This window comes from Patagioenas fasciata, chromosome 18, assembly GCF_037038585.1.
Source record: "Patagioenas fasciata isolate bPatFas1 chromosome 18, bPatFas1.hap1, whole genome shotgun sequence".
Taxonomy (NCBI): Eukaryota; Metazoa; Chordata; class Aves; order Columbiformes; family Columbidae; genus Patagioenas; species Patagioenas fasciata.
Window position 1 is genome coordinate 7,416,460 of NC_092537.1, and position 23,584 is coordinate 7,440,043.

The 23,584-nt window shown below is 41.7% G+C and overlaps 1 protein-coding gene across 1 annotated transcript in view; it reads right to left on the bottom strand.

Annotated features, from left to right (window-relative positions):
• Positions 1–690: 690 nt before the first annotated feature.
• SEC14L1 (SEC14 like lipid binding 1) overlaps positions 691–23,584 on the bottom strand; it is a 40,075-nt gene continuing 17,181 nt past the window's right edge. The window contains exons 3-16 of the mRNA XM_065852157.2: positions 14,542–14,691; positions 14,320–14,451; positions 12,601–12,729; positions 12,140–12,374; positions 11,291–11,400; positions 10,452–10,641; positions 7,373–7,461; positions 6,370–6,440; positions 4,590–4,761; positions 4,163–4,297; positions 3,276–3,410; positions 2,675–2,926; positions 1,479–1,657; positions 691–950 (exon numbers count right to left, since the gene is read on the bottom strand). Coding sequence (XP_065708229.2) covers positions 845–950; positions 1,479–1,657; positions 2,675–2,926; positions 3,276–3,410; positions 4,163–4,297; positions 4,590–4,761; positions 6,370–6,440; positions 7,373–7,461; positions 10,452–10,641; positions 11,291–11,400; positions 12,140–12,374; positions 12,601–12,729; positions 14,320–14,451; positions 14,542–14,691 — 2,085 coding nt within the window. The 3' untranslated portion in view covers positions 691–844. The remainder of the gene's footprint in view (positions 951–1,478; positions 1,658–2,674; positions 2,927–3,275; positions 3,411–4,162; positions 4,298–4,589; positions 4,762–6,369; positions 6,441–7,372; positions 7,462–10,451; positions 10,642–11,290; positions 11,401–12,139; positions 12,375–12,600; positions 12,730–14,319; positions 14,452–14,541; positions 14,692–23,584) is intronic.

The window sequence follows — 23,584 nt, forward strand, 5'->3', positions numbered from 1 at the left end:
ATTCCTGATAAGAACAGAGTGTCAGTAAAATCAATTCACGTGGAGTGGCCTAAGGAAGTGAAGCTTCAGCTCTGAGCTGGGAACAAATCCTCAGATCAATTCTGGATCAGCCCAGCATGACGCAGCGAGGGAGAGCCTGCTCTCTGCCTCTCTCTCCACAGAGCTACGAGCGCATATCCAAGGAAAGAATTAATTGCTTTAACCCATCGAGACCCAGAGCTCGAATTCCCAAAAAATGTGCTCATAAAAAGGTATTAGTGTTTACAGCCTGGCCACAGCTCTGTGGGCGTGCTTTGAAAAATACGGACTCACAAAGTCAAGTAGCTGGCAACTGCTTTTGTCTCGGACATCACTGGGTGGCAAAGGGAAAACAGTTTGCAGCACTGGAAGATCACAGGGGAGTTCTTAAGATGGCAAGGAATGTCCTGACAGGAGACTTGCAGTTGATTTCTAATGCACTATGGAGCATTTTTGGTAGGGTTTTTTCTCTTTTTTGCTTTTAAACATTTACACAGTTAAAAAAAATATTCTTAACTGATACACTGGTTATTTTTCCTTTCTTGAGAGCCCTTGTGTTCAGAGTTAGGATTTGTGCAAGCACACTTGCAAAAATACTTATGGCTGAGTTAGGAAAAAGGGTTAAATTTAAGAGACAAGCTGTTGGATCTAACAAGGACCAAAACCACTAAGTTTAAAATTCAAACAGCTACTTTACTATATATAAAAGGCTCTTGTGGGGTGGGGATTTTTTGCGCAATTGCCGGTTGAATACGCTGTATTGCAGTCAGCTGCCACGGGCGAGGGTCCAGCCATCTCATCCATTTGTTTTTCATCTGTTGTGGCACTACCTGGAAATCATGGAGCTGGAATGGGACTGGCTAGAAGAGGTGGTGGCAGCACTGAGCTGGGAGAATCCACTGTGGCTTGATTCAAGGCTGGTCATAGATCCCCTGCAACATAACACAAAGTAGTTTTAAGCTTCAGAAAATACAAATGTTTTGATTTCTGCTCTGTATTGATATTGTATTTGTTTGTGCACTGAATAAAAACACCAAGTAACCGTTTTGATGAAGATACTCAAAAGTTTCTCTCCCTCACCACATGGGGACAGCAAAAACCAGCTGCTGTTCAAAGAGACTGAGAACCAGTTTTAGTCAAGCCATCAACTGACAGGCAACTGAACTGACTCGATTTCATTCTGAGTGGCATCCACGTCTACACGACAACCTGCCACCTCCAACAACTCACACAACACTTCCAAAGCACAGCAAAGTGACCAGTGATGATTACAATGAGATAACTAATTAACCCCTTTTACACATTAGGTGCTCCCAGTGCCACTACTGGTTGATTTTTTTTTTTTGAGGCCTAAAAAGAGACAAGTCCTCACAACTTATTTGTATTTAAGTGAACTTGATCATCTAAGTATCAGAAAGGTTTGACATCAGCTGACCTTCATGAACCTTGGCCAGACATACCTGAAATCTTCAGATCCTATTACTTCTGTATAGTACATGACTTTACATTTGTGAGAGGAGACCTGTAGAGATGCTAGAACATCATCCACACGAGGCAGGTTGGTTGTAGCACAGGCAGGCATGCTATGAAATTTCCACTGGAGAATATAGAAGCCAGGCCACCTGGTCACATGCGATCCCTGGAAGCAGCCGCAGCAAAAATTGAAAATTAACTTTGTTAACACAAAGATTCGTAGCCTCAAGATTTTTTTTCCAAGCTTAGAAAAACTGCCTACATGCTCAGGATTTTTTCCTCAATACTGGTATTTCAGCTCCTCAGCCGACCAGCAATGCTGGTCAGCTTTCCCCACACAGCATGCGTATAAAAGCTATGACAGAATGCCAGCGGTTCCTCCTGTTTTTTGACAGCGTCAAAGGCTTAGGATTTAAATATACTGAAAAGACAAAGTTGTTGGCTAAACCAACATCAATTTTTCCATTAATTTTGATTAATGGCTGTCCTTTGAGACTCTGAGAAAAGCAGGCAAAGCTCCTGCCTCACAGAAAGTGCAGTTCAAGCAGTCACTGTCTGATTTCCAGTTCAACACTTCCAGTTAGATGACTTAAGGAGCTCCTTTCAAAGGCTGCTCAACGCTCACTTCAAGTCAAAAGGAGTAGCAGTGGCAGAGTGCAACTGTAAACATGCTGCATGTATCTCAAACTGGGTAATTAAAGGATAGTTGTTAATGTGAAAAAAAACTTCAGGAACCTCAGCCATAGGGAGGTTCCTTACGCTGTCTGTTAGAGGGACAAACACACACAAACTCAGTCTTAATTTCCAGACTTCTCTCATTACTGAGATAAGACACTACAATATTCTTCACAGACTGTATACTTCAGAAAACAGTGGTCCAAATTACAGCATGAAGCACATGTTGATACTTTCTGGATGTGCACTACTTTCTAGGTGGCTTTCCTATATTCCTTGCCGATCAATACGGGACCGATGCAATCTCCCCTCGCAGCAGATCCCATGCAAATACAAACTCCGTTCCCTATAGCATGCAGCGAGGGACGTAAGCTGAAATGTCGGCCAGAAGCGAGCAGACAGTCCGGAGCTGAATCACCACTCAGTCATCAATAACCATTGTGAATTAGAACATCTTGTTTTGGAGCGAGCTTCCATCTGCTCCCACGAGAGGCTTCAGCTCTCTTACCTGCACACTCTCCCCTTCTTTGCAGATAAGGGGAGATTCCACCATGCTGTAATCACGGCCCAACTGCCAGACTTTGTCTATCAACTGGACGTTGTTCCCACCAGGAGATGTAATACTGTGAGCTCCCAGAGAGTCCTTTTTAGGAGGCTGTGGGGCTCTTTTGGAATGAAAGATGTTAAAAACAATGTCACCCTTGCACACATCAAAATCCCATGTGATCACAGATGAAGCATCCACAATCTGAATGAGAACCTGAAACAGAAAAGTCATTATTAGACAATGGCAATTTGCTCAGCAAACTCCTGCTAGAAAATAAGACAAAGAGCAGAGCTCTCAAGTAGCTTCTGAGAATATAATTTGTCTTTGCTTAGAAGGACACTGCTTTGAATGACATGAAAAACAATGATATTTTCTAAATGGCAGCCAGATGATACCAGGAACAGTCACAAATTTCAGATACTAAAGCATCATCATACACCAAAACTCCAGAAGAATAAGCTAGAAGCAAGGTAACTAAATAATCAAGTTCTAAACAGTTTTCAGTCCAAGAGACAGAGTCCAGAGCAGAGGGTTGAGATGGAAGAAAAGACACCAACTGTACCTCATGTGGAGCTCCTTTGAAGACACTTGCAGACTGGTAGATTGTTTCAGTCCAAAGCTTTATGTCTTCATTTTCTAACTCTTCTGCTGTCCGGTAAAGGGACTTGGGAACCAGCCCACCCTCTGGCACTTCACACTAAAAGCATAAAGATCTGTTAAAAAGTATCCCCTCCATACATCCATGCCCTGACACGCACTGACTGCTGGCTTCAGAAACGAAACCTCACACATACATCAGTTTAGGTGAGTTTGCAGAACCAGACTCCAGAGGAATAGATTTGTATATACACAACAGCCACCATCACAAAAATAACTGTGCAAAAGCTGTCGTTATCACTTATACTGCCTTATACTGAAGAAAGGTATGAGGCACTTCAGAGTCTAGGCAGAAAGCAGCTATTAAGGCACATGACAAGGGACCAAGAAATCACAGTAGAACCATTTTTTTGTTTGGTGTGGTCAAGGCACATATTGCATCAGGAGACCTGGCTGTTTGTTAAGCCCTGCTAGCAGATGTGCCACTTATTTCCTTGGGCTCCTTGTGGTATCAGTGAGTTCTTCAGGTGACACAGACTCTTCTGATCAGCTGACAGTGACAGCTCTTGCTCAGTGCTGTGCTACCATATCTGCTTGAACTTGACAGGTAACAGAGGCTATGGCTTTTAACTGTGCCTGGCTATTGTACAATGAGTATCAAATAACTTAAAGCAGTATTGCACTTCTTTTTTTAACATGGATCCAGAAGAAGCAATAAGCCTAGAATCATTGCAGCCCCCTCCCCTCCAAACTACACCAGAATCATTCTGTTCTTCTAGGATTCTTTATTCAGAGAAGTGGGGAAATAAAAAAAGCCCACAAATCGCTACGTGCTCTAGTTTATATTCATACCATGCACTCTCCACCAAGAAAGTCAGGGATAATTTCTTTATCGATGTAATCCAGCAGTCCCCCAGGACCCTGGTAGTCGTTTCCTGCATAAATAAGGAATTTCTTTCTAGTGTTGTCATCAATGAATGGACTAACCTACAAACAGAGAAAAACAGAATAGATCAGACTCCTGCATTTTTCTAGGGTTAATTTTGAAGGAATCAGTTTGATTGTATTAATGTTACCACCCTTGTTATGCAAAGAAGCTAAATTAACCAACTATGTAAGCAGGTTCTTAGGCAGCATTTTTTAAACCATTCTAGGAATCCTATAAAATGTTTCCCAATGGTAACATTTCCTGCTTATACAGCCTGATTTCTAAAGTGTTTCTATGAACTACAAGTGTGTAGCAGTGTACTGAGAGGAATACCTTGAATTACAAACATACCAGTGTCCAAAGAACTGGGAATACTCGAGGTGCTCTGAGGATAAGAAGACGACCCAAAGTCTCAGGATAATTAGCTTCGACCACCTCAATGATTCTTAGCAATGCTTTCACACCAGGTCTCCATAAATGCCGCATGTTCAAGCCTTCTAGATCTACCAGACAGGTCCAAGAGCTGAATTTGAGAAAAACAAAAAGAAAAATCTCAATGGCATCAAAATTCTTTCTCATGGAAGTGTTCAATGTACTGAAATGTGCAGACCCCACTCATGTTTTTTCTTCTTCTGTTTTACCTCCTTGCTTTGCACCTGCAGATGCTGGAGGTCAAGGGCCTTAGAACGGAAATGCCTCAGAGTGTTCCAAGCACGATTAGAGTACGTGCAAGGATCACGGTGCACATCATGCGTATCTCCCCACAGACATTTCAGACTCCAAGTGAAGGTTAATAATGAAGCCAAAAAAGATCCTGTCAACAGTCAGCCCAAATGTTAAAACACTGCTGTTACTGGGAAATAATTTAGTGGCCACACTGCTGCTATGAAACAATTTAACACTCATGGTGCATATTTCCTACTAACACAGCACAACAGTGCCATTACACACCAAAGCTAATTCTGTTGTCGGATCTCTGGGATGGAAGATTTTTCTATAGGAAGTGATATGTTCTTAATACTAAATACTGAGCTTCAGGATATGCTTTGGTGACTCTCCAAGTTCAGGTCTTGCCCTGGGCATGAATTCAAGATTTACAGCTGTGCTGTACCAGCTAGCATCCATTCAATTATGCATAAGGCTTCTATGAAACAGCAAACACTTCTTTGTTTCACTTTAAATGTATAATATATAGTCCCTTAGAATTACTTCTACAAATGAAGATCCAGTAGGCAGCACAATTTCACAGTTACACAGATGAAACCTATCTCTTGGATTTGACCTCCCACTGCGAGCTAGGACAGCAAGTTCTTTAACAGGGAGAAGATAAGCAGACATACCAGGCATCCCTGAACCTTTACAAATTAAGGGAAGGAGTGAGAAACTGAAAAGAGTCCAAGGAACACTGTTTCTTTCAGGGCCAGTCCTGCATTCATTCCACACCCTTAAATCCATTTTGCAGTTAACACTTTCCTAAGTGACCCCCACAATGACTGGAAGATTGGCTAGCAAGCCATTTCTGACTGAACTAGCACAAGAAGTCATGCTAGAACTTGGAAAACTAGATCTTGGATTTACCAGGAGCCTCATGATCTCACCTTGGATCAAGAGCTGAGTAACCACATGTAATAAATGGAGAAAGCAAACAAGAACTGAGTGTAATGAGCCTTGGTATGGACTGTGGACAAACAAGTGATGAAAACAATTCCTAAAACTACTGGAAAGGTTATCTGTGATATTATCATGGCCTGGTTTTTTTGGCAGCCTGTACCAACATTTGGCTATAAAATCCCCCAGAAGCAGAAACAGGAGTTCGGCTGCATTGCTTTGCAGACATCAACAGTAAAAGAGAGGAGAAGTTTAACACCTAAGTAGAACCATGAGACTGAGATCGCTGGGGCAGGTCTGGTGCTTCCTTCAGGCCTGACCATGCAGATTCACTCTAGAGGGAACTGGGGAGGTTCTCGGTTAACTGAACTGTGCTTGTATGTGCGTGTGACACACACAGCCTACCCTGCGCTTGTTCCATTTAATAAACTTTGCTCAGCAGCACCACATTGCCTGATGCTCCCCCCCACACGCCATGACATCAGGTTATTCCCAAAGAGCTGACCTGCTTCATGTATTTTACCTTATTGGCCTGCCAAATACTTTTGTATTCTCCTCACATCGCCTCAGTCCTTCTTCATTTATTGAAAGAACCTGTACAAGAAAACATGTTGCTTAGAGAAGACAGTCTTAAATTCAGTAGATGGGATAAATTAAAAGTTTATATCCAAAGATCAATTAAAACTACAAGCTCGAACCAGCATAAACTTTTTTTTCCCCAAAGAATGAACTACATTTACCCCAGTGGTTGATCCTGTTGAAAAATGAATATGTCTTTCCGTAAAAGTAGTGAAATGTAAACAGGAGTCTCTAGAAAACTGAGACCCAAGAGTGGCATAGACACTGTATTTCTACTTCTTTCCCTTTAAACCATTTATTTCCTATTTACTCAGAAATTAAAGTCCCTTTTTAAGCAACCTCGAAATAGAACTAGGGCAAACAAACAAAATTTAGTATGTGGCTGGAAATGTCACTGCAAGAGAAAAAAGTAAAATCCAGGCCCTGGTTCTAGTGGTTACTGTGGCCATGACTGTCCATACTAGGAGTGAAAAAGATATTACTGCAAACCTGGAATTCTGCCAGCTTTCTGTCTGGAAACTGAGCAGGTCCACAATAACACAGCCTGAGTGATGCCTTTGGAGAAGGCAAAATTACAGGCAAGTACTTTTTCTTGAAAAATAAATTATTCTCATCCTTGGAATACAGGCTTGACAAATATGAGCATGGCATTTTCTCTCCTGTACAAATGCAGAGACTTGAAGCACTGCACAAACTGCAGAAGAACCTGTGAAAATGCTAACAAATAACTACAGGAGCTGCCAAGAACTACGCCTTTCCGTCATCAGTTTGCTGTTGGAAAGAACGCAGAAGACCAGCTACCAGGAGCTTTCAGATGTATTCAAACCAAAAACAGACGCCAGAGAGTACATCAAAATACCCAGCGCGATGAATGTTCTGGCAGAGAAGGAAATTTCTAAATGAAAATATCACATTGTTAGCAACTTGCTGGCTCCAAAAATACTTACGTATCGAAGCAAAGCCTCTTCCCCAAGAGCTCGCACTAAGCCTTTGGTATCCATCTGTCCCAATCTCAGCACGTACAGCGGGCGACCATCTGAATAACCAGAACAAATATATCAGCATAACTCTTATTTTTACAGCAGCAGACACTTTGAGTGAGCAAATTTTATGCTAAAAATCCAAATGGAAAGAAGCCAGTTAGTTCAAACTTTGTTGTACAGTTGGAAGAGGGAGAACCTGGAGCAGATGGCAATATAAAACTTTACCCTGTCCAGCTACACTAAAGGATTGCCTGTAAATGAGCTGCAACATTTCATGAAGATGTCTTGACAGCAAAATAGCTCCACTATCTGCAAGTAAAGTCCAAAGGGCTGCAACGAGTACACTGGTACTGACCAGATCCTGGTAAACACAGTTAAAGAGACAGGATGGTTATCAGGGTCCAGAACAGCTGAGATACTTAAAACTTCAGTCCATTAGTGTAACTGAAGAGCTGCAGTGAAGGCTGTGAGGCTTCTGCCACACACGACACAACACTGCCCTGGACAGCTTACAGCAACCTTTCTGGATAAGTAGCTGTACTGAGTTCTGGGAATTAATGAAACCAAGTGTTAAGCCAGAGCCTTGCATTCTGCAGCATTTGCTGAAGTCACACCTTCCAGCTCTGTCATTACCCATTATGCGGAGCTGGCACACAGCCTTGCTTCTGCAAGCCTGGTGAGAACAGAGGCTGGTCCAGAGAGCAGCTCTGCACAGGCCCTCTGCACTCAAAGCCTTTTCACGGTCACCTTGCGGACCGGGGCATCCTGATGCTGTCCAGGGTACAAAGGTGTGAAGCTTAGCAAGTTCATCGGCGGGATTTGAGAATCAAAGCTCGCGTTTCTGGCTTGGCACAGCAGGAGCTGGCTGGCTGAAACAGCTTCCATCCTCCTCCCAAAGCTGTCATGCATTTTTTAAGCTTTGCTTCATGTATTCTAGTACACACGGTAAATAATCACCAACTCAGAAAACTGAATATGCTACGACACAAAATTTATTTAAAAAAAGAGCTTTCTGCATAAAAATCTCCCTGAAGTCCTGTTGTCTGGTTAGCTTCACTTCCCCTCAACAAATGCAAAGAAAGGTATCAAACTATCATTAAGTCCTTTGGGAAACAACGAAAGAAACTGTGAAGATATCCTATTAAAAACAACCAATCAAACAACAACAAAAAACCTACACCCAAAACAACAACAACAAAAACCAACCCCAACCAAAATGGCAGAGTCAAGGCAAGTTATTTATTTGACAAAGACACTACCCCCATGAAAGTTCATAGTATTTTGTATTTTTTCAGGTGGTCTAGAAGGAAATGTTATTTTAACAGCAGCACACACTTATCTTGGAACGTATGGTTTAGCTTTTGAACTAAATACTAAACAAAAAGTGCTATTAAGCTTCATAGCAGGTCTCCCTCCCTCAGAGATGCATCCAAACCCAAACTACTAGATTACTAACCCTGGTCCACCCAAATTACACATGAAGGAAAGTCTCAACTCATAGTGCTGTATTATCACTGTGTATTTTAGGTTCCATTAGAGCTTTGTGATTTAAGCATTCCTGTCAAAATAAAAGCCACTCAGATGTACAGAAAACTGTGTTAATTGCAAGGCAAAATAACTTCTATTCTTTTACACTAATAGCTCATTCTAGACAACACACTTCATGACTCCTGCCTTTGCTTTAGAGCTAAAAGCTATACAGAATTCAGCTAGTTTAAGTCTGGCACACTGAGCATACATAGAAAGAAGGAAGCAATACTAGAAAAGAAGGTTTAAAAAAAGGAACATACCGCTGTAAAGTTTTAAATTATAGACAAGTGCTTAGTTTTGAAATTCCCTTTCCATTCTCGACAAACCCACGCTGTACTTGTGGGCACCCTGCCGAAGAGATCAAAGGAGCTGGAGGGGAAGGGAGGAGGGCATGAAGTTCACCACGAGGCTGAAGAACTTCTCAAAAAAACATTAAACAACCCCTTGCTGCATTCTGTACCTTCCTACTCACTGGCAGGAGCCAGTTCTGTGCTATGGACAGAGGAAGGCTTTGCAAAGCAAGGACAAGGAACTGAGAGAAAGGGAGAACTTATCCACAGGTCCTTTTCCCTACAATCTTTACAAGCGTATTCTCATTTTCCATTTTCTCGGTTTGAGGTCTGTCAAACCCAAACCAGCAGGGGAGAGCCATTTGAGCTCTTCAGCTTCACAGTGATTAAACTGCTCCTGTCCCCTCCCTGTCTCCTGGATGCTGACGGCATCCTGTCCGGCTTCGTGGAACAGGAAGAGCCAGCAGAAACAATGGTGCCTAGTTGGGAAAAAACTACATCAGAACACAGAGAGCTCACAGTAAGAGATCATTTCCTTATCTAAAGAGGCCAGCTTGCCTCAAGCAACAAATTCCAAATTGTTTCATTTCTATGGATGTATTAGCAACAAGATCAGTGCACAATAAAGCGAGTGGAGGGATAGGGAGTGTGTCAGGCGTAGTAGTCTGTGTTGTAAAGATCTGGCCATGGCTCGTCACCCAAAGGGAATTCAGCCAAAGCTTCCTCCTTTCTTAAATAAACCTGCTCTATCTGATGTTTTTGCAACTTCCCACTTCTCATCATTAAGCTGATTGTAATGCCAAATAAGTATTCATTTATGCCATCAGCAGACTTACACAACATCAGAAATAAGTTGATTAGAAAGATATACTTATTTACAAACATCTTTTAATCACTGAAAGAGAATACTCAGCATTTGCATACACCCTTCTAAGCATCTCAGAGCACTACAGAAGTGTAATTAATGACTTTTTTTTTTTAAACTACTGATGAAGCAGAACTCTTTAGACAGTTAAATATGTCTGCATCAGTCGGAAAGATTAGGACCTAAGAGTACAGCTCCACTGACTAAGGAGCTGGCAACATCAATTTAAATGCATTTAGTACACAACAACTGAGAAGTTCTAACTGTGTTTCCAGTCTTCTCTTGTTAACAGATGGACAACTATCACCTTTAATTCAGAACATAAAATGTTGTTCAGTATCGACACTATAGAGCATACCTTTGTCATGGTGATGCCAGCCTCCTGCATAGTAATCTTGGAGCACTTGAGGAGGGTTCCAGGTGTCTAGAATATAGTCTACCTGGTGCTGCTTACGCCACGTCAGCGACTGGCAAAGGATCTCTCTTGCTTTATCAATGTTGAAGTCCCGGGCACGCAGGAATCTTAAAATGTGCTCATCCTTTGGGATCTATTAAAAAAACCCCAAAGCAATTCTGTATTCAAGGTTTGAAACAAAAACAAAAAAAACCTCCAAACAACAGAAGGTAAAAAAACACACAGCCCTGCACCAATGCAAGAGGGTGGTACGTAACATCGGCAGTTACTCAAGCAAATCAGTCTTTGTTTGCAAAAAAACCATGAGCCCTGTCAGGTACTGCATGTACCTTCACATAAGGGATATAAAAGTATCATGAACTCTAATGTAATAGTTTACACCTGTGTAAGTCAGTCCAATTTAAACGAATCCAGGGACAAAACACCAACTGTATTTCATTGTGAGGTTAAAGGAAGCTGAGACACATGCAAATCACAAGCCACTGGAAAACCCCCAGCCTTGCTACCAGTGATTTAACTGACCACATTGCTTCCCTTCCAGTACTGCGCTTAGGGACACAGATTTGAGAATATGATGTTTGGCCAAAACAAACAAATGTAAAAATAAGATTATTATAGAACCAGGAAGACTTATAAAACTGTTATTCCCCTGTGATGGTTTACTGACATTCTGAGAGGTAGTCAGGCTAATCATTTAAGTACCTCAGCCAGACAGTCACAATGAACTTCTGTTGCCACTGTACAGACTTAAGTTCGGTTTTGATCATGGATGACCAACTTACTTTGCCTTTGTGTGTCTCCTGAAGCCACTGTCTCAGTCGAATGAGGCAGCTTTCCTGCATCGGTGTCAAGTCACCCAGATACCGCTTGATGTAGTCTGCATCCAGCTTGTCTAAAAGGAGAAATACGTGTGATTAGGGTGGTCCTGAACTGACCTACTCAAAGTAGCAAGTGATCCTATAAGCTGGTATCTGAAGCACAGACCCAGTTGCTCTGTGTTCTGTGTAGTCAGAATTGAACAAGATTTTTTTGAATCAATGCAAAGATGAGCAAGATACACAGTAATCTCAATGGTAAATCTGGAAGATTAATTCTCCTTCTGCAACTAAGAAAAGAGTAAAAATGGATATTTATAAAAGCATTTTGCCAGTATATTCAAATTTATCCATCCTTAGCACCACAGGGCTTGCTTCTTCTGGAAAAAATTCGAGCAACTCCAACCTAAACTTCCCAGTGCAAGAATTTTCCCAAATTCCTTTATTAACAGAGGAAGGAAAATACAACAGAAGACTGTGTCCAAAAAAACTTCAGCCTTTTCCTCCTCGTTGTTCCTATAGTTATACCTATACCTGAATTTTGAGGCAAGAAGGCAGCCATTCATTTGCAACCTAATTAACAGCAAAGTGAGGAACTTTTCCACCCCTACCTGATCTTCATTTACTAAGATCAGCCTGTGATGACAGCTATTCCAAGCTATCCCACACGTTACTGCTTTGTAGGCCAGCATTTTAACACTGCGTTATCAAACAAAGAGCCAACGTGAAGATTTTCAGCTGCCTGCAAGAAGCAGCACAGTGCTGAGTGCCTGCACAGTACAAAGACTCCCACCAAACTGAGTTGGACCAACATACCATCAGGTGTTCCTGCTGTGGGCTCCACAGGGCTGCTCGAGGTGTTGAGGATCTCCTTATTGCTCAAACCCTCCTTTGTGGCAGAGTCTGGTATAGTAATAGCAGGTGAAACCGGTCGTCTTGTGTGGGATGTGCTGCTCTCCAATTGACATGCAACAGGAGGAGTCCAACGAGGAACAAAAGTTATTCCTTCCTCCTCCAGCTGCTTCAGGTAGTATTCTATTATTTCTTTTCCCTTCAAAAAGGAAAATTTATGTCAGTTACTAAAACCACCTGTTTAGACACAGAAAGGATTGGGCTGAAAAATCCATTAAGTGGCCAGATGTCTCTAGAGCTTCCGCTTGAAAATACAGACCTACACACACATGCTTTTGGAGCACAGCAGCCTATTACTTAGCACCACCTACACCGTCTTTTTGGTAACTTGGAGCCAGGCACCTCCTTCATGACCACAAGCTCACCTTCTTAATATTGCTGGTGTACTGCTTCATGGCAATCTTTTCCACTGTGCTTTCAAAACCAAAAAAAGATTTGATATCCAGACTTGCTGACTGTTCAAAACACGTCCAGTCTTCATTGTCAGGATGAACCTATTAGTTAAAAGGAGGTCATACAGCTTAGTTACCCATTTAGTATTTTTCTCCTCACAATATATGACTGTTTTTTGGTTTACAGGTTCACATAATCAAAAACATTCAAGTGGAATTTGCAGTCTTTTGCTGCATTTGCAAAACACGGTCCAGAAAAGGTAGTGCTAAATAACAAAAAGCTGAGAAACCCCATGGCCAGCACAGCACATTTTTTTCTTCACAACAAAAGGAAGGGTGGGGAAATACTAGCGCACCAGCCAAGAACCAAAGGACTAGCACGTTTGTACAATTAACACTATCTCATTCTAGATACAGGCTGTGACTGTAGCATATCTGTGGAACAGGGGAAAATACTCCACAGGGAACTTTCTGCTGCTGCGGGTTAGACTGGCAGCCCACGGCAAGGTAGCCTGAGGGCTGCAGCAAGTACAGCGTAAGCATTTCCAGGCACTGCAGTCTAGACGTGTTTGCAACAGATTGTTCTCTCAATGACCTACAAAGTACCTTAGTATGTTGTAGACTAAAAACTATTTTACTGTGTTCTATGATAATGCTACAGAAAGAAGTGTAAACTTCTCATTTGGTTGACAGCTGAATAAGCGATTGCAGAACACTCCGTTTTGTTATTAGCTTATATCTTAGTTTGCTGGGGGATGATCTTGAAACAGTGTTTTCTGGTTTTTTATTTATCTACTAATTTCTTGATTGAGTAGAGCAAGGACAATGAAAAGTGTTGTATTTGTACATATTTATAACATGCACCTTTCTGTACAACATTTCCCCTGTTTAAGCAGAGCTTCTACAAAAAAACTGCATGTGAAAAAGTATTTTTAAATGTCCCTTGGAAATAACTGCAGAAATAAGAATAAAAAAATCAGATAACAGTCTCAAGTGGTTTTGACATCCAGTGACCTTTTAACCATGGTTATTTACACAACAGAAACTCTTATCACCCACAGTAAAAAGAATGCTACAATACCAACAAATGGGTTACATTTGCTAGCTTTGATTTGACCTTTAACGTTGATTTGAAGTTTTATTGCTATATTTGTGTGCTGTATGAGCCTGGGAGCATTGGCTACGCCATTCAGAAAAAAGCACGACATGCTCACAGCAGCGAGCACAGCACCAGACTCCTCCGTATCAAAAACATCTGTGCTGAAGACCAAGAACGATGGAAAGAATCAGGTTAAAACATAAATGACTTGAACATTTGTTTGAGCTGAGCAGAAGGCAAATAAGCTATGCTGAACTTTGCTTTAACAGTTCTGTCAGGGTATCAGCAGCCTCACCGAGTCCCACACTATTACAGACCACAGATTTGCCTGAACAGAGCTGTCAAACACAGCAGATTATGTTGTGTTCTGCTCTCTGAGAAGATACTCAAGCAAGAGGGTGCCAAACATGTCTCTGTTCTTCACACAAGTGTGTTACATTTAACACGAACAGCAATTATCACTCATGGTGGAGTGTTGGTTATTTTTTCTTGGAAGGCAAAAGCCAAGAACAACCCAACTTCTGTTTACGAGTCCTGAAATCTAAACACTGACTTAGCTCCATCTGTAGCACCACCGAGAGCCTGTTACTCACTGTGTAAGAGCAGTGTTCGTTAATAATGACTCTATTAGAGAAGGTTTCATTGTAGGCTTCTATATGCAAAGTCCTTTCTCGTCTGTTCAAAGAATTCTTCTGGATAAAATAGACATAATCCACTCCTGCAATCTGAGGAAGATGACATAGATTCTGTTCAGATACAATATTCACATGAAAAGATATCCAAATGTATAAAACAGGCACTTCAAATCTAATCACCTTTTTCAACAGCCGTGGTGCATCTATATCGAGCTTACAGCGCCGTTCAATCACATGGATGGACTCATCCTCGCTCTTGTATTCACTGACAGTGTCACTGGCTACAAACATAGGGATCAGAGGACACGTAGGAAACCTCCTTTCATATGCCTATACACAGAGAAAGAGAAGAAAACAAACTATTATCGCAATTCCCGAGGGTGTGCTTAGGGCTCCTTTGTCAACATCAGCAGCATTTGCAGGCGTGATGCCCTTCATACCCTTCGTAGAAGGGATTGAGCCTTCCTGGAGTCCACATTATAGCTGAAAAAAGGTCACAGTGCATTCCAGACAATCCATTTCTTAACATGTTCCTAGCATAGCCCTTTCCAGGTAAAACAACTTTTGAAACACATGAAATGCCCCATTTGTCCTCTCCCTCCAAAAAGGAAATTGTTCATTATGTACAATGACAATCCTCCTGTCAGCAATAACAGGAAAATAAGACCCTCTAGTTCTAAAATACCACAAGACAAAACAATTATGTGTTGGATTAAAATAACCCCACATGCTAATTATCAGTGTTTCCCCAAGCTGTGTAGAGGGTTTTCCATACAGCTCCCAAAGGTCTAATAAAAACATTTCAAAACCTATTTCTTAAGCTAATAGAGCGCTCAAGCTCCCTGTGCAGAGTATTCATAATGATTTCACTGCAGTTTATCAGCTTACGGTTTTATCCAACAACATACAGTTAAGTCTTTTCAACACAATGAGGCCGCTTTATATCTCGGAAAATTTAAACTTTTGGCAATAATGCAGAGCTAGTAATAGCTTTGATTCCAGTTAAAGAATACAGTCATGCAAATAAGTTCATCTCTTGAATACCTGACACACAGAGATGGCATTAAATCAGACACACTTGGAAAGGTTAAGAACCCGGGATCAGTTAAACAGGTAAGACGAAAATGGGAGTTACGCCCATTAGCAAACTTGAATTCTTGTCTTAGAAGCTCTGTGGCTGGAGAATACAACACAACTGGTTTGTTTCCTTTTCTTTCATAGTCACTAGTGTCCCTCCACTTCTCTGTTTTTTTCTCCTCATGGGGTAGCAGTAAAGTAACTAATTCTTTAGCTTTCTTCCCACATTCCGAATTCTTTCATTTTTTGCTATTATCGGAACCTTTGGAGAAAGGTAGGATTTGCAAGGTGTCCCAATGCAGAACAAAACTTCACTAATGTAAAGTAAATCTGAGAGTAGAACATGCAACAATTCTTTAAATGATTTCAAATTTCCACTCTGTCCTTTTAGATGATTTTACCAGCTGTGGATATAGCTGGGCTGCACACAGAACAGCACCAACAGGGAGAGGGTGTAGAAGAAAACAAGCAGCAGCTGCAGCAAGTATGTGATGGTGGCACTGGAAAAGGTCTCTGAATTCTCCTTTTACAAGAGTTAAAATACTTAGTTTGTTACCAGTACTCAAAGCCAGTTTGAACACAGTGTTACTATGGTGACAGTGGTGCAATGCACTAAAACAGTGTCAGCTTTTTTCCCCCTTGTGCATATTTTTAAAGCATTTTTGCAGCACGATTGCCCTGAGTTCATAAAGCTCCTCTGTAATTCACCAGGAGCACAACCAGTGAGTGCACATGCTCCCTTTTTTAAGACTTCATCTGTGCACAGCTGGTTTTGTTCAAAGTAAGAATAGAAATAATTCCTGGGTGCAGAGATGGGCACACAATAGAAGTGACAAGGCATTAGTGTTGTAAAAGAGCAGCAAGCAGTGGGAAAAACCCTTTCACAGCTCCAAGAGAAAGGCAGGATGTTAGTGTGGCACAACAAGTTTCTTATTTGTTTTATGAGGCTTTTGTTCTGGACAGAAGGCTGTACATTTTACAGTCATTCAAGAATATCACAGCCCTCTTACTGAACAAGCCCCAGTGTTCTTTCTAAACTGATCACTGTTTTAACTATATTGACTGCAATTACATGCTGCTCTAAGTCAAAGGGGCGGGGGGGACACTTCCAGAAGAAGCAGAATTGAGAAGTCTTTGGATTTGAGATTGCTTCATTTTATTATTTTAAAGCCTTTATGTTACAATATTTTATAGACAGAAGGGGAAGTAGATATCTGTAATGTGTTCCTCACTATGTTCAAAGTATTTTTACTTCTGAATCACAATGAATTTTCCCCATCTGAGTAGCCTCCTCTATACCAAGACTTTTCAAATCTTCATTGCACATATTGATGTATTGCTCATCTTAGTTCTCAAAATGTTTCCCATTTGCCCTGTGAATACTTGCAAATTACAATATTACCTGCTCAGAAGTGGGTTTCTGAACTGTTAGCAAAAAAATGCTCTAAAAGAATTTGTTGTTCTGAATGGGAGGTCTGAATTGAATGTGTTCAATGTGGAAGAGAACAAAATAATTATCTTGCCAAAAGCTGGCAAGCTCAGTGCTTACAGCAACAAAGCACTTGAAGGTTTCAAAGAGATTAACAGCGACACAGGATTCTTTCTTCCTAAAGAACATGCACGCAGAACATTGAAAGCTGTTCACAGTCAGTTTTATTTGGCTCTTAAATTAGGCTGGTTTTGTTTCTTTATGTACCATTGCCAATACATTCTTGTAATGCATAATTTCTCAGCACAGCCTTGTTTGAAGAAAAAGTGATTATAATAAACCATAGCCACGTGAAAATATTCAATGTGATCTCAGCATAGCTGTCTCTTCCACACGTGGCAAACAGTTGCATTTCGCATTGCAGAGGACGGAGGCAAATCTGCTCAAGAGTACAGGACACAAAGGTCTCACTTCACCACGGATCGACACAGCCCAGCAAGAAAACCTGTCATTTGTGGTACAACACAATGGGAGACACGAGTCAGATCATCACGCATCGCCAAGACCAGAGCTTTCTTTAATCTTCTCATGCTCTTCAGAAAGATCAAACACAGCTTTTTCTTTTCTAACAATAGAACTGAACAGATTGCGCTGTGTTATTGAGGTGTTTTGAACCAGAAATTTTGTCTCAAGTCCAGCTTTGCAGCCAGGAAATAACTGAACTGCGTTATCCAATATTGCTTTAGCAGTTTGATCGAGCAGAACATATTATTAAAAGCTTCACATTTTTCCTGTATGATGAGTGTCTGTTTACAAATAAAATCATTAGATATTACACACCTTTCTCTCAAGATTCCAATTTTACTGTATAGATACAATCACAAAATAATTATTTCCTCAAAAGCTGCAGTAAATCCTGATGGACTCAATGCAAGACTGAAGTGCTGTTGCCATAGGACAAACTGCATCTAAGAAGAATGTTGCAAGACTGTAAATGTTATCATTTTCTTTGTCACATTTGAAAAATACAGTGTATGGAGATTCAGACACGTAACACAAGTAAAAAGCGCAGGCACATTCATCCTCAAAACCTCCACGACTGGCGCTGGCCTTGACGTGAAAAGTCGCAACATCTCCTTGGCTAAGAGAGACGTCTGTGTAGAGACCTTTGAAAAGACTGACTTTACACCTGCAAATCTGTCATTCCCTAATAAAGTACTTTCACAATTTACCACCAGCCTCTGGAACATTTGTGTACTCTGCTATATCAGAAGCTGGCACTGGACATCAAGAAAAACACAGTATGGTGAAGCAGCTTGAACTTCAAATTTAATAGACTCATTATATAAACCCTTTGCTTTCTTAATGCATGTTAACAGTAAGAACACTGACAAGCATAATTTCAACCAAAATAGCACTGTATTAAGGCTTCTTTTCCAACTGCTTCCCTTAGCAACTCATGCTCAGAGTAGAGTCAAAATAACAGGATTTACTTTACTTTTATCTTTGCTAGTGTTTCAGCTGTGTTTAAAGACATGAAAGCAATTCAAAAGTGAGACTATTTTAAACCCATTGCAGTAATTTTTCATACCCAAGGGAATTACACATGCTGCCACTGCCTGTAGATTTTGGGATTCTAATATCAGCAATAATGGGATCCTTTCAAAATATCGCCTTCAGAAGAGCATTTAGGTACAACCCCAAACCAATTTTCAGGAGGGCCAAAAGACTCTGCTCTGGCTTCTTCCTTCTCAAACTATGCCTAGGGCTATTAAAATACTTTGATAATAAGCATGTGCTCAGTCCTCAGTACAGGAAGTCAGTCATTCACACAAATAAATTACTTGGCTTCTCTGGTCAGATTAATTATTCCCAGTCTCATGGCTTAAAGGACAGGGACTGTTCAGTATTGCCTTCAGGTGACTCAAAACTAACTTCAATGCTTACAAGAAGAAAAAAAGACTCTACAGCATCACACGGAATCACAGCATCGACTGGGTTTGTAAAGACCTCAGAGATCATCAAGTCGAACCCTTGGTCCAACTCCAGTCCGTTTACTAGATCGTGGCTCTAAGTGCCATGTCCAATCTCAGTTGAAAAACCTTCAGGGCCAGTGAGTCCAGCACCTCCCTGGGCAGCCATTCCAAGGCCTGACCACTCTCTCTGCAAAGAATTTCTTTCTAATATCCAGCCTAAATTTCCCCTGGCAGAGTTGAAGCCCATGCCCCCTTGTCCTATTGCTGACTGCCTAGGAGAAGAGACCAATCCCCACCTGGCTAGAACTTCCCTTCAGGTAGTTCTAGAGAGTGCTGAGCTCACCTCTAAGCCTCCTCTTCTCCAGACTAAACAAGCCCAGCTCCCTCAGCCTCTCCCCATAGGGCTTGTGTTCAAGTCCCTTCCCCAGTCTTGTTGCTTTTCTCTGGATCTGCTCTAGCACTTCAATCTCTTTCCTGAATTGAGGGGCCCAGAACTGAACACAACACTCCAGGTGTGGCCTCCCCAATGCAGAGTACAGGCGAAGGATCACTGCCCTTGTCCTGCTGACCACGCTCTTTTTGATACTGGACAGGATACCACTGGCCTTCTTGGTCACCTGGGCACACTGTTGGCTCATGTTGAGCTTCCTGTGAATTAGTACACCCAGGTCCCTTTCTGCCTGACTGCCCTCCAGCCACTCTGTGCCCAGCCTGGAGCACTGAAGGGGGTTGTTGTGGCCAAAGTGCAGGACCCGGCACTTGGCCTTGTTGAACTTCATCCCACTGGAATCAGCCCATTTCTCCAGTCTATCCAGATCCCTCTGCAGAGCCCTCCTGCCTTCCAGCAGGTCGACACTCCCTCCCAGCTTGGTGTCATCAGCAAATTTGCTGATGATGGTCTCAATCCCCTCATCTAAATCATCAATAAAGATGTTAAACAGGACTGGACCCAACACTGACCCCTGGGGCACACCACTAGTGACCGGCCGCCAGCTGGATGCAGCCCTGTTCACCAGCACTGTCTGGGCCCAGCCCTCCAGCCAGTTCTTAGCCCAGCAGAGAGTACACTTGTCCAAGCCATGGGCTACCAGCTTTTGCAGGAGTATATGATGGGAGACAGTGTCAAAGGCTTTGCTGAAGTCTAGATAGACCACATCTACAGCTTTCCCCTCATCTACCAGGTGGGTCACCTGATCATAAAACAAGATCAGGTTGGTCAGAGAGGACCTGCCCCTCCTAAACCCACGCTGGCTGGGTCTGATCCCTTGTCCATCCTGAAGGTGCTGTGTGATTGCGTTCAGGATGATCTGCTCCATAACCCTGCCAGGCACCGAGGTCAGGCTGACAGGCCTGTAGTTGCCAGGGTCAGCTTTGCAGCCCTTTTTGTGGATTGGGGTAACATTCACCAATTTCCAATCATGTGGGACCTCCTCAGTGAGCCAGGACTGTTGGAAGATGATGGAGAGTGGCTTGGCAAGCTCTTCTGCTAGCTCCCTCGTCACCCTAGGATGGATCCCATCTGGTCCCATAGACTTGTGAGGATCCAGATGGCTCAGTAAGTCACCAACTATTTTCTCCTGGAATACAAGGGGGCTATTTGGCTTCCTATCTCTGTCAACCACCTCCAGAGGCCAGTTGTCCTGAGAGCCACCTGTCTTACTGGTAAAAACTGAGGCAAAGAACTTGCAATCTTACACTGTGCTGTTATTCTTATAGCAGCTGAATCCTTCAAATAGAACTTCTGGTGAAATACATAGAAACTTTAGTCACCGTTCAGAAAATAAAGCATGTTGAGTGCTTTCTTAATAGCTTAAACATCTTAACAGCTTGTTCCATGCAATTTACTACTTTTTGACATTTTCTGCTCAAAACTGCTAAAGCAGTAACCTTCTAAGAGTAGCACAATATTCTCCAAGGGCACCTCAAGAAATTCATTCTGGCAATCAAACCTAATCTGCTGCATTTTTGTGTGTGCCACATCCCAACTTTATTTTTTGCCTGCAACACCTGCCTCTGTTTCCGTACTAATCTGCAAGTGCACACCAACAGTCACCACACTTTCCTGTGGGGAATTTCTGAATTATTCATAAGCACACAAGAAACAAGGCGGGTCACTTGAGCGGGATGCTACTCTGGCTTTACAGGCTGCATTCTGGCAGCTGGATCATTCCTAATTATCTCTACATCCCCCCCTCCTCTCCCTGTGTTAGGGCACTGTAGATCAATAGAAAAAACATTGACACAAGGGAGGTCAACCAAGAGGTTTCCAATTCTTGGCAGCTGCATTGGGAAAGAAACTATTCTGCATTAACTCTCCCAAATCAGCAAATAACCTTCTCATCCCCCATAACTGCTGTTCATATCTCTTCACCATTCTCTTTATAGTACATACATATGTTTAGAAATTATCATATTTCTACAAAGAAGTGCATATCTCAGTGCCAGTGTAGCTTATGGAGGTTAGTTCATGATTCTATGGTTAGTTCACGTGTTAGCAATCGGCTCGGGATGTGCGTGGAAGAAAGCTGATGGTTAGAGCAGATATACCTCCAAAAGCTTTAGAAAGAGGGTATTTTGGTAAGGTGGCATTCCCAGGCACCAGGAAGGGGGAAGTGGACTTGACTGCAGCTTGGGAAGCAAAAAACATCTTTAATATACAGGCAGTCAGCTCTTTGGGAAGGAGCACTTGTGTGAAGCCATTTCTGGAAGGACAAGGTTTGCTAAAAGGAAACCCTCACTGCTACAAGTCAAACCCTGGCCACCACACAAGCTGCACAGCTGAACTTGGCTTTTTTGCAGTCAACTCCCCCCATCAGCACAGCTCTCCACAGCAACCCTTGTTCAAAGCAGCCTTAAGTGGACTTCTTTTTTCTCCACTGTGTTTTCACTTCATTAAATGTTCTCATTTACAAAGAGAGAAGTTATTTTCTTATTGCTGGGAAACAAAGGCTGCTTGGCAGTGACTCAGTACTAAGAACTCTCTTTGTAGAAAAGACCAAGAAGGCTTTAGTTGCACAAGACTACAAATGAGGCTTATGGGGACTAAAGACAACCCACCCAGCATGAAAGAGGCAGATTCAGACCTGTGAATGAATGGCTGTGTATCATCTGAGACAAAAAAAAATTCTATATGCACATTTCTGGTGCTTGACAAACATGAGGTAGTTTAACCAAGCTTATTTTTTAATTTGTCTATACATCTTGGCCTGGTCTATGCCATCAAAATATGACTAGTCAGATTTGCAAAGTATTGGGATGATGACCCTCTGCACAGTTGGTATTTGTATAAGTAGATATTAGACACAAAAGACCTTCCCTCTACTACTTTTCTTAACAATGTAGAAAACACTATGACTTTATTTTACAAGGCAAAAATGAGACCTTAAGGCTTCCATCACAATTTCTACTAAACAAGTGTTTTTTAAAAAAATATCAAGCTAGAACTAGAACAAAATATGCTCCTCCAAAGCTTTTTCAGCAAGATTGACCAATTGTTAACCTGCTGGTTATCGCAGCAAGATCAAACAAAATGTTTGCATAACGACTTATCACTGAATTGGATTTAAGCAATGAGAAAACACATGAGGAAATACTTTGGAAGCCCTTTATCTGAATTTAAAATGATAATCCTTCACCTCAATGAGAGCTACTTCAAAGATTTTAAGAATCAAATTAAGCAGGCATTGAGAATTCATTAAAAAGGACAGTTGTGTTTCACTTTGTCTTGTTTAAAAAAAGAAACCAAATCCCAATGCCCCATATTCCAATATGCTTTCATTTTAATACATTAATTTTGGAACAGGAAAATCTCTTCCACTCTGTGAAGAGCAGAATTTCACTGATGAGAGGAAAATTCAGCCTTGATAAACTGCGCTATACTTGAGAAGAGTGTGAATAGCAGAGAAGAACTGGCAGAACATTCAATCCGACAGCCGCGCAGATGGCTCTGAGGGGACAGCTGCACCGCGTGGTGGGACATATTCTGGTGAATCTCTTCAAACAAGAACTCATTGACGTTCACCTGGCAAATGTGAGTAGCCCCCCCTGCCCCGAGCTATAGGCAAAAAAACCGCACAAGTCTCCTTTCTCCCCATCACAGTGGTAACTGCATCCTGGTCTTTACCCTGTCCCTCTCTGTCCTCCCTATTACAGTCCAAAAACATCTCACCCTGTTGTTGCACAAGTCACTCAAACTGGATATACTGTCTTCACCCTCCATTCCCTGGTACAAGTTGCAGTTTGGCCTCTTCAGTGTCAATGATGACTATTAAGCATATTCAAGATAAAATAAATAACACAGAAAAATCAATAGGACAAGTCAATATCAGTAAGACAAGCATTCTGCTTCATTTTAGAGGCTAAAAAGTTCTTATTTACTACACAAGTGTACAAAGCATTATTGACCTGGGACTTTCTGATTAAATGATCATCAGCATATTTGGAGTGTAAGTTCAAAGCTCTGGGAACAAGCAGTGCCTGCACTGTTCACAACCAGCCCACCAAAGCAAAGCATTCCCCAAGTAATTACCCAAAAAGGCCCAATTGCTTCTACTGTGCAGAAATACACCCCAGCTTTAAAGTCTCAAAATTATGGAGTTAATCTAAGATTTTTATAAAGGGGGCTGTTAAAGTTCTATATAATTGTGCATCAAATCTTTGACCTACAATGCTTTTTTAGGTTTTGTTGTTGTTTTTTAACTATAGACCACACAAATACACAATATTATACAAATCAGACAAG